Genomic DNA, 19,747 nt, shown 5'->3' on the forward strand with positions numbered 1-19,747 from the left:
GATTTCAATTAACAGTGAAATTTTTTATCGAATTACCGGTATCTTCAATGACATTTTTCCGAATTTTCAGTAAATTAGATCTTTGTCAAGTTATGTCATCCCTCTCCCTCTTGTTCTCTCTCTCTCTCTCTCTCTCTCTCTCTCTCTCTCTTTCTCCATATTACAATATAGATATTTACCGGTACATGTTAATATAAAAAATAGAAAATGGTAAAGCATGCATGTCACTTACTTTTAACATTTTTTAAGTTTAAAATGCAATAACCAAAGAAAGAAGTAATCCTTAAGGAAATATAAATCCCTCAGAATGATGTTCACATATCATACACACTTGAAAGAGAGGCTTAAGTCACATGCCGTCAGTTTGGAAATCACGAAGGTGTGGTTCTGGGTCCACAGGAAGTGTTCACACTTGTTCCCAGAGTTTAATTGTGGAAAGGAGAGTAAGTTACCGGACTGTCCCAGAACAACCAAAGTATTCCGCCAATGTGTGCAGTCCATCAAAGTGGCTGGAGTTCCTGGGTTATTTTGAACTCAATTTTACGCTTCCTTTTACACAGCTCTTCTTTTGTCTTATGTTGCCGATCTTGTTTTGAATGGTGGTGTTGAATACTATTGGTCTAAGATGTTCAATCTGTAAACTCTGGCATTTGGAAAACATATATTCTGAATAAAAAATGAAAATATATTTGTAACATAATTTTTTAAAAATATAATTGCATAATAAATGATTTAATTATTAAAAAAATATATTAGGAGTTGAAGAAGTTTTTATCAGGTATATACATTAGGAGTTGAAGTATTTATCAGGTAATTTAAATTTTGTACAGCATTTAATTTACATGTACCTTTGAGGGCATCCAGTTTGTGTTTGTCCAATCCTCTAGCACCCTTCGTATTCCTGAGTTCTTCTTCGGAGAACACCAAATCCAGCACTTTGCTCAGCAGGTATATTGCTGGATTTTTCGCTGTTAAGGCTTTCATTTCAGCAGTTCGTAAAGTGGCTGGGTTCACCAAAACGTCTATGTAAATATTATCAGCATCCTTGATGATATGCAGCTTTCTTTAAAGAATAATTTATTGTGGATATAACAATATGTAATTCAACAAAACCTGTGCTGCATAACTTCATTGATATACATTAATATTTAAAAAAACGAAATAATTTAAGAGATTAAATTATCAAATCTAAAAAAAATAACAACAATATTCCTAAATAAAGCAATATTTACCTCAGCTTGTGGTTTTGCATCCAATTGCTGAACTTCATGTGACATAAAACCATCCTGTGCAGAGTTTCTTTGCATGGACATTTCACTGCATTCAGCAACATTATCAAGGGTGGTACCATATATTGGTGTAGAGTGCTAGTCAGCACAAGACAGAGGGACAAAATCTGCGTTTGTGCTTCATAAGGTAACACCTGGTAGTAATCTGTTGACTAATGTGATTAAGGTATGATTTAATATTGATTTGACAAAATATGCACCTGTCCTTAAATTTTCTTTGATCCAACAGTCACGGTAATTACTATCTTACCTATGAGAGGTTGAACTGGGAAGCTGGATGTTGAGCATGTTGATGTGTTGTTGTACCCAAATTCACCAACCACTTCATCAGGTTGAAACGACACCTGAAACTCCCAGAAATATTGTTTTGTTAAAATGTCATTATTTTCAGTGTCAACTCATTTAAACTTTTTAAAAACTGTCTATGCAAAACATTACAAAAATAAATGTATTGTATTGCACACATTTTGTTTTCAGCTAACAATTTAAAAATTGAATATTATTTGTAAAACAGAAGTACTAGCTATACTTACATCTTGATACTGAGGAAACTGGTTATTCTCATTATTCAGAACATCAAAACTACTTCCAATTATGTGGAATAAATTTGTCACTGGTCCAGGACTATGTGCCAATTTTCTTGTTGTTGATGTTCTGGTTTTTTGTTGTTTTTTGATGTCCTGTTCCCTGGTCAAGGTTGTTGCTAGTGGTACTGCACATGAGGTTTCAATACAAGGTGAAGATGGCAACCGTGATTTTTCAAGGATCTGTCTTTTGGGGGTCACCGATGGTCTGTGCCCTCTTGATGGTAAGGATGTTTCAACAGGGGAAGATGACATGCGCCCAGGTGACTTTTGAAGGATCTGTTTTTTGGGGTTCGCTGATGGTCTGTGCCCTCTTGATGGTAAGGATGTTTCAACAGGGGAAGCTGACATGCGCCCAGGTGATTTTTGAAGGATCTGTTTTTTGAGGGGTTCGCCGATAGTCTGTGCCCTCTCGATGGTGATGACTTATCAACAGCTGTTGATATGCGTCTTGGTGATCCTTTGTTCAGTTTAGAGGGTGAAGAACTCAATGTGTCTTCATCTGTTGGATTACTAATACCTGCAAAGGCCATCATTTCTTTATATTTCAGTTCATTCGCTGTCTGTCTCTTGCTTTTGCTTTCTTTTCCGTGATGTATAAAATTAATATTAATCATAACATGATAATACTCTGAGGAAACTCGTCAGAAACTGTTCGTACTTTTAATTACTTATTTTATGCCACAGCTTTTATTTTATTATGCTTCATTTAGGATAAAAAAAAAATTGCCCACTCATTTAGTGTAAACTTACACACTGAAAAAAAATATTGATATCAACTGAAAAATAAGACAAAATCAAATGTATGGAGAAACCAAAAATAATTGAATAATTTTACATGATTTCATGATAAAATATCACATAAACCATTACAGAGTTACGGTTCTTTATGACACCCTTCATTGTAAGAGGTTAGGACGGCCTTCATTTGTTTACAAATGGATGAAAAGAACTCTTGCAGAATTCATCTGTTTTATTCTTCAGAAGTTTGTTCTGAATCAGAGAGTTTTTGTGCTATTGATTCATTGCCATCCACTTTATCTGCAATTACTTTAACAGAGTCGGGTTTATTTTATGGAAAACAAATTCATTTAACATTTGTCAAAATCATATAAAAAGCATCCGAGAGAAGAATCGTCTGCGAATGAAAGTTTAAACACACGATTAAAAATCAAAAGCGGTCAGAAAAGCAGAGGGCCGACAAACATCTAACAATCCAACAAGTGGAGGATGTACGAGGAAACTATGGAATAATCCTCCCCACTGGAACACGTATGTAGCCTACTGTTGAAGTGTTTTACTCCCTCGTTTTCAAACAACAAACGCCATTATTATAATCTGGTTTATATATCCATGTTTCATTAATCTAACTTCAAACCATTAGTTCCTACCAAATAAACTTTGATTTTTTGTTTAATTTATTATCATCCAGTACAATCATTTGATTTAGCTATGTAGCTTGAAATACCTACATTCACGTTGCATTTTTTACAAAAAAAAACCCAACAGGCATTTCTATTATTTGAATTACTGTATGACACCTTGTGTGCAATATTCGAGGCATGGATAAGTGTGGTTACTCAATTCAAATTGTGCTTAATAATAATTACCAACCATTTATCAAGGTAAACAGAACTGTTCTTCTTTGTAATTCCATTAAAAAAGTAACTGTTTTGTAACACATAAACATTTACATAGCCCCAAAACATTAAGAAATTTGACTGCATTTGCACAAAATAGCAATATTTTCAATAGTGATTTTTTCATGAATTGTTTTCAGATCAGTACAAAGTAAAAAAAATAGTGTTGCACCTGAATGTTACATTTTGTACAAATGCCCATTTAAAAAAAAAGTATGATTGAATAGCTAAATAAGCTAAAAAAAAAAAAAGTGCATATTTTTCTTCATTGTTTACAAGTTAGTTCAGTTGAAATGTCAGATAATGTTTGAGGTGGAAAACTTCTCCTTTATGCATATATTTCCATTCAAGTAAATGGTGAAGTTAAAATAAAGTAATGGATTTGATAACACCCGACCAAATTTATCACCTCAAAATACCCAAAATATGATTCTTTATTCCTTAAATATAGACAATATTATATAGTTGTTGACTGGGGTCGAGGGCAACAGTTGATCTGTCGGACCGGCTCGCAAAATGTTGCCCAAGGCCGAGACAGACAGACAGATGGAGAAAAAAGCTATAGTTCCCTTCAGTGAAGTTGGTTGGGGAATTTGTTACCTAATTTAGGATTATTACATTGAGATTGATTAAAATATTAATGTTTAAAATGATGACTTCATGCCTATTTATGTTTAAAAATATAATCATTCACTCCTCTTTGTTTTTTACAGGTAAGAAAGAAATTGAAGACTTTCTGAAGACAAATAATATATCATCATTAGATGGTTTTCATATGAAGACAACAATTTCTAAAGCCAGAACAAAGATTTTTAATGAAGAAAAACGACGAGGCTAAGAACTTCCAAAAAGCTCGCAGAGTTGAAGTCGGTGGCTATATGAACAATTTAGAAATGAATTTGACTTGTGAATATGCAAATGAATAGTATGTAGTTTTCTAGTCAGATATTAGCAATTTGTACATCTCATGGGGGAGTGGTCACGATTTTGGTCAGATTTTTATTTTTTTATTTTTTATTGTTTATAATGCATTAGTATAATGCATTTCTAATGACAAACCAAAATTTGAGTGTTAGTTGTAGTGTTATGAGCCAGATGCAGAGCTTCAATTCTTTGTTTAGTAAAAAGGCTTGTGTCTTATTTTTTTTGACTTACATTGGTTCAATACACCGGTAAAAGTTCTTTTTCAAGCTGAATTTTTTTTATCTGCTAATTTGTTTTGTACATCAATAAACAGCTCCTTGTATTTGTCAAATTCATTTTATGTCTTAACGTGGAATTTCAAAATGTAAACAAACACATGGCACAAGTCTTGTTTACATACCAAAGAATTGTTAGCCCCGTGTCTCGCTTAAAACTCGACAACTGGAACTCAAAGTTTGGTTGACTATTAGAAATGCATTACTTAAGCATGATGAACATTCAAAATGGAAAAATAAATTTTGACCAAAATCATGACCATGCTCCTTTTAAAACAAACATGGAACTTGGCCTATATGTACATGCAGTATTCTTAGAATTGCCATATTGTCTGCATTTTTATTGTGCTGGTTTATTGTATTTTAATACTCCACTCCAAAGGAGAGGGGGTATACTGCGTTACCCTTGTGTGTCTGTCTGCCAATCTTTTTGTTGGTCATTTACAAAGAGCTAGAGCCACGAAGCATCAAAAATTGCCCTATCATTAAACATTACCATATTTTGGTAAAATATAGGGTAGAATCTTAGCTTTTCATAACTGTTTTTCTTTTTTCGATATCTATCATATTTTTTTATTAACGGAGTTTACAATATGGCATTGTTTTGATGAAAAATGTAGAACAGACGTCATTTTTGTTAAGTAACGTCATGAAATGATAAAACTACGTATGACTTGAATCTAATAAAATAAACAAAAACAAAAACAAAAATTATCATGTAGACTTTATAATTAATTTATGAAAATAAATTTATTGATGAAAATACCATGAAAAGCTTATTTACAACAAAGTTTAAAAAATATTACAGGGACCAGTGCTGAAGGTCAATATAACGGCGGTACATTTAAATATGTCGGTGTCATAAAAGTTCTTTTTTCTGCAATTTGAAACTGCATGAAGTAATGCTGATAATGCGCAGTGTATAACTGAGGATTAATCATTGAATTCTACCAATGTAATCACAAATTATTAAAAATAAATATATAAATATGACAGAGATACGGTAATTGAATGTAATAGAGATGTATGTAATCTCGAATTTTGATGCATTACTGTAACAGTGTGTGTACATTATTCTACATGATTATTTTACTTGTTTCAAGGCTTCGATATTTTCACCCAATCCTGGCGCTTTACAGCAGTTAGATGCCAGGGTTCAGTCCTTTGAAATGTTTTATTTTCCCATTTTCCCTTGGGCTCACCGTGCGTTCATGTGCGCTTACTTGCGCCAGCTCTCCGCTCCGCTCCGTTCCCGCTCATCGTTCACAAAACGCCCACCGTGCGTTCACAAAGATTTCGCCTTGCACTCACTGCGTTCGTTTAGTGTTCACTTATTGTTTAGACAGATGATATTATATTTAGGCTTATAACAATACAAACATGTAGTTTATTGTTATTATTTCCTGATTACCAACGAAAAACAATGTAACAATACCTCCCGGGGCACTCCAAATAAATCGTTCATCTTGCGTTCACATACATGTAGAGTACATATATCGTTCACCGTTCACTTTGCGCTTGCGTTTGCGCTCTGCTTACGCTCACAGTTCACCGTTCATAAGCGCTATCCAAATTCGGCTCAGCGTGCACTCGCCGTTCGTTTAGAGTGCACTCACTGTGTGCTCACCGTTCACGAACTGTTCAAGTGAAAAATAAAACCTTTTAGCGACTGTGTATATGTAATGGATATACTAGTATGCCGAAAGCAGTTTCGAGGCCCGTTATAGGGCCGAGAACTGTGATATTTTTTAATACAGAAGTGTTTGAGGCATATATAGTACTTAAATCACTCCATTGTATATCATTTTTGATTCGTGAGACAGTCCAATTTTAAAGAATAACAGTATTGTAACCACTGGTAATGGTCTGATATTAAGAAGCTCTGTAATATATCGGACTGTCATAAGTAAAATTCTTGACTGCTGGAACAAGGGAATGACATTACAGCAGGGTTTAATGTTCATTAATTAAATGAAAAAAGAATATCGATTTCTTTAAAAATATTTTTATGAGTTTATTATTCCTTATAAATGCCATAACGTCTATTCATTTACATTTCATTTTTCTAGTGATATTCATGTCTTTTGAGAATTGTTACAAGTGATAAGCTATCCGTAAATGTCTTGAGAATTAAGATCATATTTCAGAGAGAGAGAGAGAGAGAGAGAGAGAGAGAGAATGTGGGTTTACTATTTTGAAGCGAAGATAGGTTAAAATGAGCAGTAGCACATAAATAATGTCGTAAAATTGTCTTGAAAAGTCGAATTGATAGCAAGCATGTAGAATTTGTGTTATCATATATATAGATTTGTAATGTACTCAGCCGTACATCGATTTTTTCAGAGGGTACACACATTTAGGTGATTTTTTATTTTATTTGACAAATTATCAACAAAGACATCGCAATTGGGATTAGACTTCTATATAGTGAACATGCTGATAATGTATTCTAAGCTGTGTATACCAAAAGCCGTCTTTATCGAAGCGGACACAATCGAACTTTTAAGAAAGGAGTGTAACTGCAAGTAACGGTTCACCGGAAATACATTGACCACGCGACGAATCAACACTGATCAACAGGTGGCTGATAAAGAAAAGACATATGCATTGGCAACATGTTTTTATGCAAAAGATTCAATTACAGCTGTACTTACGAATTAAATAATCAAGTTTTTGACGGAATAAGTTAAGTTTATCATATATGTACATGTTTACACGTGATGTCGACTGTCTTTCTCCCGCGGTATTCAGGAACACGTACTTGTGTAAAAAAAAAATCGCTTGCATCTTTCCTTTCGTTTAATGCATTTCACCGTTTGACAAAAAACCCACAACTAGCTACTTATACATGCTATTGATTATTACATAAAGGTATAGGAATATATATTTACTTACGTACGTACAATGTTAACATTGCCATATTTTAGTTTTTCCCTGTTTGTTAACAATGTTCATGTATCTCATATTCTACTGCAATTGAATAATACCGTGGTACATAGAAATAATGCTTTTTAAAAATGCAGACTTTACTGGTAAACTTTATTGGCAAAATACTGAAAGAACTCAACATTCCATGTACAGATTCAACTGACGTCGCAAACGTCAAACTATGATGTCATTGATGATGCACGATGAAGGCATGAATACACAGAATAAAATTACTAGATAAAACATGTTAAAGTTCAGTTTTTATGCATTTCTTCCTCAAATATTTAATAAAATGATGATTTTGTAAATAATCAGAAATAATTCTTTATCATCATTAATTAAATTCTGCTATTTCAATAAAAAGGAAGCAAATAATTTCCCTAAAATAGAGTGATCTGTTTTATTTTCTGATGCTAAAATTTTCAAAATTTGTAAAATACATATTGGCCACACTTGAGTACCTCTACGAAATTTTGCAGGCAGAAGCATTTATGCAATATCTCTCAGTTTTAAAAGTTTCAAAGAGGTACTCAAGTGTGGCCACATTCAAATTTGGGAAAAACTGCAGTAAAATCTACAATTTTCAGCTATTTTTAACGATCATAGTATGTTTGGTGATGCGCATGTGCTAAACGGTGGGGCCGAAGTGAAAAAATTTCATATGCATAGAAGCAGAATATTGTGCCCTACATTACAAGTAATTACAATTTGTATTGTTTTAAACTTGAGTTTTGTGAAAATTTTAAGGCACATTTTGATGCTTCGTGGCTCTAGCTCTTTCTGTCTCATTTTTTCAGGAACTATTGATTGCAAATGCTTTAAATTTTAAAACACTCTTTGTTTTGGTATGCTGTATTGTTGGATCTAAATTTGTACCAATCAGATGTCAACTTTTTGTTAAACGATGACTGTTTATTTTTAGCTTAAATTTTCAAACAAATTTTTGTCAAAAATTTCTCGGCACCTATTAATAGCAGAGGCTTAAAATTTTAACCTCTTTGTGTATGCATGCCGTATGATGGGATCCATTTTGAAAAAAATAATGTCAACTCCCTGTTAAATATCGACTGCTTATTTTGTATATTCAGATCAGAGCGGGGGTATCACTTTTGAGTATTTGCTCACAGATATCTTGTTTGTTTGTAATGAATTGACCTTTCAATTATGTTTCTTTTTAAAAAAAACCCTGATATTTGTTGTTACCAAGAATAATTGCATGATGTAACCTGTACATCCCTATAGAAAAGATCTGTGTTGCAAAATGTGACATACTGCAAATAACTTGATGCCTTTTATATTAAGGGGCATGGTCACGATTTGGCTCAATTTTTTTTTCTCTTTTTAATGTTTACAATGACTTAATTAGGCATTTCTAATAATCAACCAAAAATTTTAGTGTCAGTCGTGGAGTTATAAGCGAAATATAGAGCTCACAATTTTGATAATGTAACCAAAGCTGAGGTCATGATTTTGTTTACATTTTAAATGTTGAGGTTTAGACCAAAAATGAATGTTACAAATGCTAGGAACTGTTTCTTCAAGTTAAAAACGAATTAGTAATTAGAAAACTCAGCTTGAAAAAGAACCTTTATCAGTATATTGAACTTATGTAAACAAAAACATGGCACGAGCCTTATTTCCATTATATTTTATTAAAAATGACAGTTTGAAACATGATTTTTCACAGTGTTCACCAAAAGTTTAGCCCCACCACACCGAATCAAACAAAGCTGTTTTTATGAAGCATCAATAAAAATATTTATATCTTGAATTTCATAATCCTGTAGGCACCTTGCATGTACAAGATCTTGATCTTAAAGAAGCTTTGTTTAATTTTCTAGATTTTAAAGTAAGTTATGATAATGTCGTGTGTTGGAAAAGGTGCATAGAATAAATTTAAACAAAACCATTGAATTATTGTGAAATTGTCTACTGAAGAATTGAATGAAATAACTCTGATTAAAAGGACATTTATTTAAGTAATGATGTAAACTTATGTATTAGATTACTAGTTTGATGAAACAACTCATCAATTTTCTGAATTTGATCTTATGAAATATTTAAAAAAAAGTTAAAGTATTAAAAATTAATTGATGCACTGAAGATGAATAATATTTTTGTTCTGAACTTGCTTATAAAAATTTAAGTCTTAATTTGTTAATTGAGTAAATATATTAGATTGTAATGATATTTGCATTACATTTATCTATAGAAGATTATGCAATAATGAATTACTTTTATGATCATACGATTCCTAACTTTAAATGGATGTTTAATTTAAAACTTGATTGTTTTCTGAACATCATATTATTTAGTTTTAACACAGTCTTGCTCAACAAAAAGTGCAAAGTGTTGAAAAAAAAGTTTGGTTAAGAATCACTTTGTAACTGACAGACTGCATTATATTTTGCTGAATTAAAAATTCAGCTTTGAGCTTTGATTGAATGTAGCCTGGTCATTCAAGGGAGAATGAAAGACATTGACTAAAATGTTCCACATTGTTGTAATTCTCTTTGACTTTTGCTCAAGAATTTTTGAAAACAGTACAATTAATGTTTTAATTTCTATGTTGTTTTTCTTTTTGTTATTAATTTCAGGTTGCAAGAGCTGTAAGCATTGTACAACGCTTGCCAATGTTCAGTGCCAACATTGATTCTGATTCACCTGCCTCAGAATTGTTGAAAACAATGACCAGTGATCGATACAAAGCGTAAGATGATACATACTACTGGTGTATGTTAACTCATTTGTAAACATTGAATGAATAGAACAAATGTTTTAATCTTAAAATGTATTCCTTTTTTTTTTTAGAAAGTCTTTGTTTGAGGTAGAAATCGACATTTTCTTGGTGGGAAAAGGGGAGGAAGTAAAAGCATCAATTCATGACTTCAATGGAGAAATTCATTTAACGCATCCGTTAAATGATGGCAAATTTGTTCAGTACCAACGTGCTTTAGTCAGAGGGCAGATGATTCATTCAAAATCATATCGAAAGGTGACTCAGAGGAATAGCTACACTACTCTGTATAACAATGATGGTGAAGACCAGTTTGGTGAGGTGCTGTGTTTTGGTGTTATCGAAGATTTCTATACCAAAAATAGTCACAATTATACCTTTGTTCTACCTTTCCATGAGGTTAACATCAACATTGTAAAGGACAACACAACAGGCAAATGTTGAGTCACGTTATGTCCGCCGTCACGATATATCCGCCACTTTTTTGAAAAAATCGTCACGTTATGTCCGCCATCACGAAATGTCCGCCACGTTTTTTTTTAACATCGTCACATTATGACCGCCTCCTTATAAATTTCATTATTTTTAATTTTAATCGCCATTTAAGTTCGATGTTACGAAATATTCGTCTATCTTAAACAAAATTACTCATTATGTCCGCCGTCACTGAACATATTTGTTTGCTTATTCGGTCAGTATGTGTTAATTCAATCGCGACCGAAAATCTTGTGTCGCTTCTCAGAACATATGTAATTAAGTAACAGTTGGAAATGTGCTTTTATAAACAATAGGACTATTATTCGAAGTCAATAATCTTCACATTGAAGATGTGAAATCGTAACCTGAGAATGTGGCTAATAAATTAACCTGTTAAACACGCTAACTTCTATAGTTATGAACAGAATAATTCATAATGTATTATAATTAAAAGTTTGAAGTCAAAGGAAATTTTGTTCTTGGGAAATACGACTACATTATGTCATGCAGTCGATCGCCATAGAAATCATCAAAGTACTGCAAGTGTCGACAGATTTCTTATTTCTTTGAAAGACCATGATAATTCACTTGACTTGCAGACTATAATATCTGCCTCTCAAAATTATATGCGCTTCTTAAAGTTACACTTAAGGGAGATATATGTGCGCTATTGGGGATTGTATTTATTGCTAATTGTATGAAAATTGATAAAAAAAAAACAACTTTTAAATGAAGTTGTGTATTATGAGGTTGTAATGCAACTTAATTTACTTACAAGGTTAGCTACAGCCAGTGGAATACTAATTTTGGTAATAATTAATTAATACCCAATATATTAAAATACAAGATAAATAGTTTCCAGAACTATAATACTATGCATGTGTATATGAAGGTTGCACCCTGATTTGTATGGCTGTATGTGGGGAGGTAAAGGTGTATCGATGTACATACAATGTATGTCTGCATTTACGGATTCCGAACCATGGCTAAATAAACAGCACCATCTGGTGTAAAATTTAGATGCTCGCTTTTGCATCAATTCTCCCGCTGATCTTTTTTTTTAGCTGATTATATATCATTTTGAATGCCCAAGTCTACTTGTATCATTAAATTATATCAGATGACACACATTTCCCTGTAGAAAAAGTTCAGAGAGGCCATCAATTTTGACTAATTACTAAATTTTGTCAGCACGTAACAATTCTAAACTTGCACATAGTCTTCAAAAATTTAGGAAGATTTAAATAAAGAAGTTATCCCAGAGAAAAAGTTACGTGTTTTGTAGGCGGGTTCGGTTTTTTAAAAAAAATAAACAATTCCTGATATGAATCATGAGTACATACTGTTTATAACAATGCTTGCTACCCTTTGAAAATTTAAGTTGCCATTAAACATCTCATTTTTTAAAGAATGGTTGAAACGATTACACAAACTGTGTTCGACAAATAGTTTTCATAAAACATTTTCTTTCTTTCTTTTTCAAAACACGTTTTATATACAGGCTTTCAATCACAACACGTTTTTATAACAAAAGCAGAACTGAAAGTTTAGTCATTATAATCGTTTGACACCATATCACATATATTTTCAACCCGCAGCAACAACGGAAGACCTACTCGTGGCTTTGCCACGAGCTCTGCTCTAGTTACATTACTGTTCATAAGCATTGCAGCTATCAAGAAGTTAGGTTTACTGTTTATATAAACTTATCAAACACTGAAGTTGGACCCAAGCATTGTCCAAGAACCCTAGTCAAAACAATTGAGTTTTTAAGAGTATTTTTGGTCTTTGTTTTAGGATTTTCCTGTTGATCTGGCTTAAATCTTATTGTGTACATTGTAACCGTCTTTACAAGCTTTTAAACTGGACTTAAATAATCTAAATAATCTTATTGTCTCTGTAACATTTTGCAATGGACCTTTTCTTTTTGTCGGCAGAGAGTCTTTGTTGACGAGATACCTGGACCTCTGGCAGTGAGTTAGTTGGGGGTAAGTTTGGGAGGTTGTTGTTGATATATCTAACTCATTACTTATATTCTGTGTCCATTGTCACAACAATACGGCGAGCTTAACATATTGAAATGCTAAAAATGTTAGCTTTGGGGTCAAAAGATCATTACAAAGTTGCAGAGAAGATAATTTAAACATGGGGAATTTCAAAGAGCTTCTCGATTTTCGAGCATCTTGTGGTGACAACCTGTTGGACGATCATTTGAGATCCTGTAAAAAAAATGCGACATACGTATCAAAAGCATCACAAAATGAACTACTTTTCTGTATCAAGAAGTTCATACAAGATACAATTGTGCAGGAGGTTCGAGATCAGCCGATAGGTCCATACTTTGGCTATCAGTGTGATGAGGTGACTGACGCCAGTAACTGGGAACAGCTCGGTGTTGTAATTCGGTATGTTGTCAATGGGAAGCCTATTGAACGGCTTATAGAATTTATAGAGTGTGAGGAAATCACTGGAATGCAAATATGTGAATCCATTATCTCGTGTATGAATGCAGTTGGTCTGGATCCGAACTCATGTCGTTCCCAAACAATGGATGGTGCTGGAAATATGTCTGGAAAACATTCAGGGTGTGCAGCACGATTTAAAGACCAATATCCTAAAGCTGTATATCTTTATTGTAGCTGTCATGATCTGAATCTTGCCATCAGTAAAAGCTGTTTAGACACATTAAAGAAGCAGGGTATATTCTTTAAATATTCACCAAAGCGCACGCGAAGGCTGGAAAGGGCTGTTGATGAAATCAACGATGAAAGAACTGAAAACAAAATTGACAAGAAGTTTAATGTTTTCTCAGAGACCAGATGGGCAGAGAAACACATCGCCCTGCAAACATTTCAAAAGATGTATCAGCCAATTTTGCTATCTTTAGAAGCAATTTCGTTAAGAGAAAGAAACTAGGATGCAAAGGCGGCTGTGGAAGCAAATGGTCTCGTAGCAAAATTGTCAGATTCACAATGTATTGCCTCCTTTCAAACAATCCGGAATTTCTTTAAATACATGTCTGGACTTAGTAAGAAATTACAAGGAAGCAGCTTGGATGTATTGGAGGGATACAGAATGGTCGCACATGTGCGCGAGGTTATATCAGGGTTGATAATGAATATGACAATGTCTTCCATCGCATGGAGGAGATGGCTCAATAAACAGACGGTGGGTGTCATGACTGTCCCTCGTCAATGCTCAAGGCATTCTCAAAGAAGCCATGTTCCTACGTCATCAGCAAAAGAGTACTCCAAGCGAAATACCTACTTCCATATTTGGATTCTTTAATACAACAGCTCGACTTTCGGTTTTCAACCTTGGCTCAACAAAGTGCTCAAGCATTGTGTCTGGTGCCCTCAAATCACTCTCGTTTGAACCAGGAAGTTTTACATGCTATAGAAACAAGCTTTGGGTCAGACATGCCAGACCAATCTTCATTTCTGCAAGAGTTATGGAAGCAAATGTGGAGTCATCAAACAGATCAGCCAGACGCACTTTCAAAGACACTTCTGGACGATAGAACATGCCGAACCATGTTTCCATACATCACCAAAGTTATTCATTTACTACTTTTAACGTCAGTAACATCCAGTTCTGTGGAGCGGGCCAATTCATATTTACGATTTATTAAGAGTTATTTGCGCTCTACGATGGGAGGAGAGCGATTTAATGCTCTTATGCTTTTGTTTATACATAAAGACATCAAGGTAGATGTCAGTAAAATCATTGACATATTTATTTCCAGAAATCCAAGACGGATGTTGCTTGAAAATCCAACTGGTGATTAAAAGAAATGAAAACTTTATCTTGTTTGTTTATTTTCATTGCTTATTTCATCTTTTAAAGGTGTACGTTACAAAAAAAATACCTCTATTTTGAGCCTGGTTTTACCTTCAAAATACACGAAAACCAAGGAGGGTATCATCGTCAAGAAGCTGACCCCCCACCTGTACCGAGTAAAGACCAAGTCGGCAGTCACGGTGGCCAATCACGACCGGTTGAAAAAGTGTGTAGACAGGGACATCCCCCATGAATGGTTCGGTTTAGGGAGAACTTTGAGAACTCTAGGTGCCAAGCGGGAGACCGGGAGCGACTTGGCTTCTAGCCCCCCCTGCAGGGGCGGCGGGCGCCTGCAAGCTTCCCGAATCTCTGAACTCCACCCCGAGGCAGCAGCCACGCCAAGGTCGGCCCCCTAAGCGCTCTGACAGTCCTCCCCTGCCCCCAGACGTCGGGGGCGTCCCCGTAACAGACCTTACATAGAACATAGCCTCCCCAACATGCACCTCGTCTCCGAAGTAGATGGTACAGTGCGATCATTGTGATGAAGGGTTTCACGGTCTGTGTGTGGGTGTCACCTTTGAGGCTTCCACCTTGGAGCAATTTGTTTGCCCTAATTGTGTTGGGGGGTGTTAATCGTCTGGTTCTCTTTTTCAAAGATTCTGACAGTGACGAAGAATGCGCCTCCATCCGCCGGGAGTGGAGGAATGAAAGAACACCTATGGCAGGCCCCGCTGATGGGCCACCGTTGTGCGACGCTGGGGCGCCTACCGAGCAGACCAGCGGAGACGGAGGAAACCTGATGGCTGCCCCCCCCCCCCCCCCCTGTGGAGCCGCCATCATATCATGATGATGAGGCACCTAGTGCAAGTGGTTCCGCCCCATCCGGGTCGGCCCCACTTCCTGACAGGAGGAGACGATCACCACTCTCTCCCTGCCCATTCCCCAATTGTGCCGAGAGGACACACAAGCTGAGGGATCACGTAACACTCTGCCACCTCCACCCCGTGTTCCGGAGGTCCGTGCCCCTGGGGGATGAGGCCACATCCATGCGATTGAGAGTGTGTAAATGGTTGGCCGACCAACTCATTGGAAGCTGGGCCACATTGACTGACCTTGTACAGAGTGTGCCAACTTTTCAGGTATTCAGGGAACCCGGTGCGGGTGTACCAGGCGACTTGCGGGAGGCCATGGACAGCCTATGCCATTTCGTTCAGGAGAGTCCGTCACACACTTACCGCCTGTGGGGTATACTTCATCCTGCCATGCTCTTGCACTGGAGGGTGCAGGGACACCTTGTCTCCCGGTTGAGCCCGGCGTTGCGCAGGGCTTACCGGGCCCTTTTTTCAGATGAGAGGATTGCTGGGCACCCCTTGTTCCCTAATGGGCTGCGTCGTCGTATTGCCCCTCCCGTTCCTGCCTCGATGGTTAGGGGAGTGGTTGTTGACCATCCAGCCGCCAGCAATGGGGATGCCACTCCACCCAGAAGCCTCCTGGACCAACCTTACCCCCCTCCGGAGGATGATGACGCCAGCCACACAATAAGGGGGGATGAAAAAAGTAAAGATTGAAATAACAACCAAATTTTTTAAATGAGGAATGGAAAATGTTAGAACTGTCATAATTATCATATATTTAAAGTTTCGTTTGAAACCATTGAGAACTTCCGGTGTTATACGTTAATAAAATATCGTATATGGGTGTTTTAATGTTAAACTGAATTCACGCGTGCCACTTTTTCTCAAACAGTTTTTAAGTAAATATTTTCATACTTGATATTTATATTGAAGGACCTAATTTGCAGACCGGAAAAGGTAATGGTATTAAAATTTTGAAAGATAAGGGTTCTAGAGGGATCAAAGCTGAAAACAGCCCTTTAGATGTATCTTTTTTATTTTTCATCCGATTTTAAAAATCTTTTCGGTTTTAAGTTTTGAGTAAAGAGTAGAATTTAAAAATAATGCTCCGTAGGGCGTGAATATTGCAACTTTTTAAAAGGTGAACAGTGATTTAGAAAGAGTTATTTCGCTTTGCTCAATGAACGTAGAATATTAATACTCAAGGCATACCGCGTTTGAGAAAGGAATAAATACTTTTTTATGATTTTTTGGAAATCTTTTAGAAATGAAAAGTATATTTCCTTTTAAAGTTCTGAAGTTATCTTTTTTTTTTACATTGCCTTATTTAGAAGTTATATTATACCAAGGCGATGAAGAATTTGTAAAAAAAAAAAAAATTAGATACGATTTTACCTGACATTTAAAATCAAAAAAGGGAAAGGGGATGTCGAAAAGCCCTTACTTTTTGTTGAAGACAAAAAAGTTCTAGATAATATTGTATTTCTGTAATATACATGTACGCTTATTTTTTGTGTTCTCGTTTCTACATATATTTGGATTGTAGAAATAAATGTGATATTTCGTATGTACGTGTTTTTCTTTTCCAATCTGTTCCACTTTTGGTTTTCATTTTGCATGATACGAAACCTGATGTTGTAGATCAGCATGTACATGTAAGTAGTTAATTTATTTCTTAAATTATAAATTAAGTAGAGTGGCCCCAGGTGGAGTTTAAATATAAAGTATTCTATTGTGTTCATGTACAGCGTATTTATAAGTAACTTTTTTTGTTTAATTTTATTACAGTCCAAGATGCATATGGCGTAGCCATTTCAGCTTTGGTTATGGTGCTCCTCCTCTTCCTGGGATGGATCCTACGATCCATCTTAAGCCATTTAGGCATTGAATGCCGCGTCCCAGTGAGGAGGGGGAGAGGGAGACGGTTGATGTCGAAAATCCCCAGCCACGGGCCGAGGAAACCCGCACCAAAGAGCATGTATGTATAGAAGTTAACCTAATTGATCGTAACAATAAAAAAAAACCCTCTTAAAAGCCTTTTCATATATAAATATATAGATATATAACATTTAAAATATATTTTGTTTAACAGCTGGAAATGATGGAATCGACTGCCGCGGGAAACACGGATCCAGTCCAAGATAGACCCAAATGGGCCAAAGGGTGGCCGACTCCGCACGATTCCCTCCAAAAAGTCTCTCCTGTTAACTCCGCCGTCTTACTACCTCAGATCGTATGTCAAATGTTTTATTTCAAATCTCTCTTTCTCAGTTACAAAAAATCTTGTAAAACGAAGTTGTATACTACATGTAGTTATAGTCTATTTTCTCTTTATTTTGTTTAACCCGTTATTGAATATTCTATAAATTTAAAGGATTTTTCTTTGATTTTTAGCTCCAAGAAGTAAAGGACAGGAAGACAAAAAGGACAGTGCGCTATAGTCAGATAGAGTGTGCATCCTATTTAAATGTTGAAAACAATTTTGATGAAATTTTATTGGATTACTATCATTGTTTGTTTAAATGAATAAACTGAAATGACAACAGTTTTGATTCGATATGACTGAGAGTAAGTCAACACCGTTCCTCTCTCAGTGTCATCTAGTGACTGATGTTTGAAAAGTGAGAAAAGCCAAGTAGTGAAATTCGATCGTAAGAAACATAATCACCTGAGTTGCGTAAAAATTGGTTTGAGTCTCTCTTCACGGTCAACACACATGCAGTCAAATCTAATGTACCAAGGGTAGATATACTGAAAACAAGAATATCTATTACTGTATTAAGTTTTATGGATATTAATTTTCCTTAGTAGTAGAAGTGAAATCACCGTGTACTTGTCTGTGATCAGATAACCCATCTGACCATGAAAAGCACTAGTCTCATTATATGAAGTTTTCTGTCCGAATCACAAAATGAAATTCGAGTGTAGAAGATGGTCCTGTTCATTGATAATGTTCAAACACACTTCGTTAATCGGTGTCTTTTCTATATCTGATAAACACCATTTTAGTGACGACCAACTTTTATTTCAGACATCAGTATCAGTGCGTTGAACCATCGCACAGTGCATTCAGGTGAACTTTCACCCATAATTAACAACGCAATAGATCAAAGACGTATCGTCATTGCTCAATGCTTTCAGGTGAACTTTCATTTATAGTTAACAACTCAATCGTTCAAAGGTGTATCGTATTCATTCGAGAACAAATACCCCCTCTATTGTGTAACCTCTCTGTAAAGTAACCCCCTCCCTACCCTCTCGTTGGGTGGCGACGTTCCCGTTGGGGGCACCGATGTGGATCATTGATCCATTGTTTTACAGTCACCGGTGATCAGACAATAGCCCATTGTTTTCCCCCTCTCTACAGCCGCACGCGCCCATAACAATAGCTCCATTTAATTGAGAACAATAGCACCCATTGTTTTTCCCCTCTGTACAGCCACTTACACTACTGTCCTGCCTACTAGTTCTAGAAAACAAGTGAAGAGATTTCTGAGGAATTGGATTTATATAAGCAACCATAGACTTAGCAGGGATTAATCTAGGTTTTGGGGAAAACTACCCTCTCTGGAGAAATTGGGTTAATCAGCCTGGGGTCAGAGTCCTGCTGGGGGACCAGAGGGCCGAAGCCACATGGCTGAAATTAAATTTCAGCATTTTCTGACTATTAAGAGTACATACAATGCTCACACAATTCAAATGCTTACATAAATTACATATTTAACCCCATTTGGAGTAGCTATATTCACAATGAAAAGAAAAAAATATTTCAGCTTTTTATTTTAGTAAAGGGGAAATTTTTCCTTATCAATACGGGAAAAGAGGAGATTCTGTGAAAATTGTCTCTTAATTGGGGGGAAAATACCGAAGATCGGTAGTAAATACGCCCTAGATTAATCCCTGGACTAAATTATATGACCATTCTAACATTTGCAAAAAATGCATGGCCAAAATTTATGTACATGAAATAGAAATACTGAAATGTATAGTTATGTCAATATGTACATGCATGCAGCCCTATAAAATACAAATCATTATCATTATTGTGTGGTTTTTTTTTTTTTAATTTGCTTGTTGGTTTTTAAAAGTTTTAAAACAAATGAAAGCCCCATAGCTCCGGAAAAATACTGGGATCCGCGCCATACGTTTTGACAGTATCCGTTATTTGTTATAAATAACAAACCATTCATAACAGTGAAATAGTTACCTAATGCAAGTTTGGAGTTTACGTCAAATGCCCCTTGGCTCCTCTTCCCAGT

At 35.5% G+C, this 19,747-nt stretch overlaps 3 protein-coding genes across 5 annotated transcripts; 2 read left to right on the top strand and 1 right to left on the bottom strand.

The window, feature by feature from the left end:
• Window positions 1–118: 118 nt before the first annotated feature.
• LOC128172743 (uncharacterized) lies at window positions 119–4,379 on the bottom strand. Of its 3 annotated transcripts, XM_052838499.1 has the most exons (4): window positions 1,540–1,621; window positions 1,233–1,441; window positions 849–1,063; window positions 119–666 (listed from the first exon to the last, which is right to left on the bottom strand). In XM_052838499.1, exons 2-4 carry the CDS (start codon window positions 1,349–1,351, stop codon window positions 524–526), a joined length of 477 nt encoding a protein of 158 aa, XP_052694459.1. In that variant the 5' UTR covers window positions 1,352–1,441; window positions 1,540–1,621; the 3' UTR covers window positions 119–523. The 3 variants fall into 3 exon arrangements, with proteins under 3 accessions (XP_052694459.1, XP_052694457.1, XP_052694458.1); XM_052838498.1 differs by lacking the exons at window positions 119–666; window positions 849–1,063 and adding an exon at window positions 1,823–4,379 and having other exon boundaries at window positions 1,365–1,441; window positions 1,540–1,633; XM_052838497.1 differs by lacking the exons at window positions 119–666; window positions 849–1,063 and adding an exon at window positions 1,823–4,379 and having other exon boundaries at window positions 1,355–1,633.
• Window positions 4,380–10,186: 5,807 nt separating this feature from the next.
• LOC128172765 (uncharacterized) lies at window positions 10,187–10,821 on the top strand. The gene is made up of 2 exons (XM_052838516.1): window positions 10,187–10,350; window positions 10,452–10,821. The coding sequence occupies exons 1-2, from the start codon at window positions 10,274–10,276 to the stop codon at window positions 10,819–10,821; spliced, it is 447 nt and encodes a 148-aa protein (XP_052694476.1). The 5' UTR covers window positions 10,187–10,273.
• A 6,523-nt stretch (window positions 10,822–17,344) lies between these two features.
• On the top strand, window positions 17,345–18,014 carry LOC128174630 (uncharacterized). The gene is made up of 3 exons (XM_052840139.1): window positions 17,345–17,466; window positions 17,581–17,721; window positions 17,883–18,014. Exons 1-3 carry the CDS (start codon window positions 17,377–17,379, stop codon window positions 18,012–18,014), a joined length of 363 nt encoding a protein of 120 aa, XP_052696099.1. The 5' UTR covers window positions 17,345–17,376.
• The last annotated feature ends 1,733 nt before the right edge of the window (window positions 18,015–19,747 follow it).

This window comes from Crassostrea angulata, chromosome 2 (assembly GCF_025612915.1).
Source record: "Crassostrea angulata isolate pt1a10 chromosome 2, ASM2561291v2, whole genome shotgun sequence".
Classification (NCBI taxonomy): Eukaryota; Metazoa; Mollusca; class Bivalvia; order Ostreida; family Ostreidae; genus Magallana; species Magallana angulata.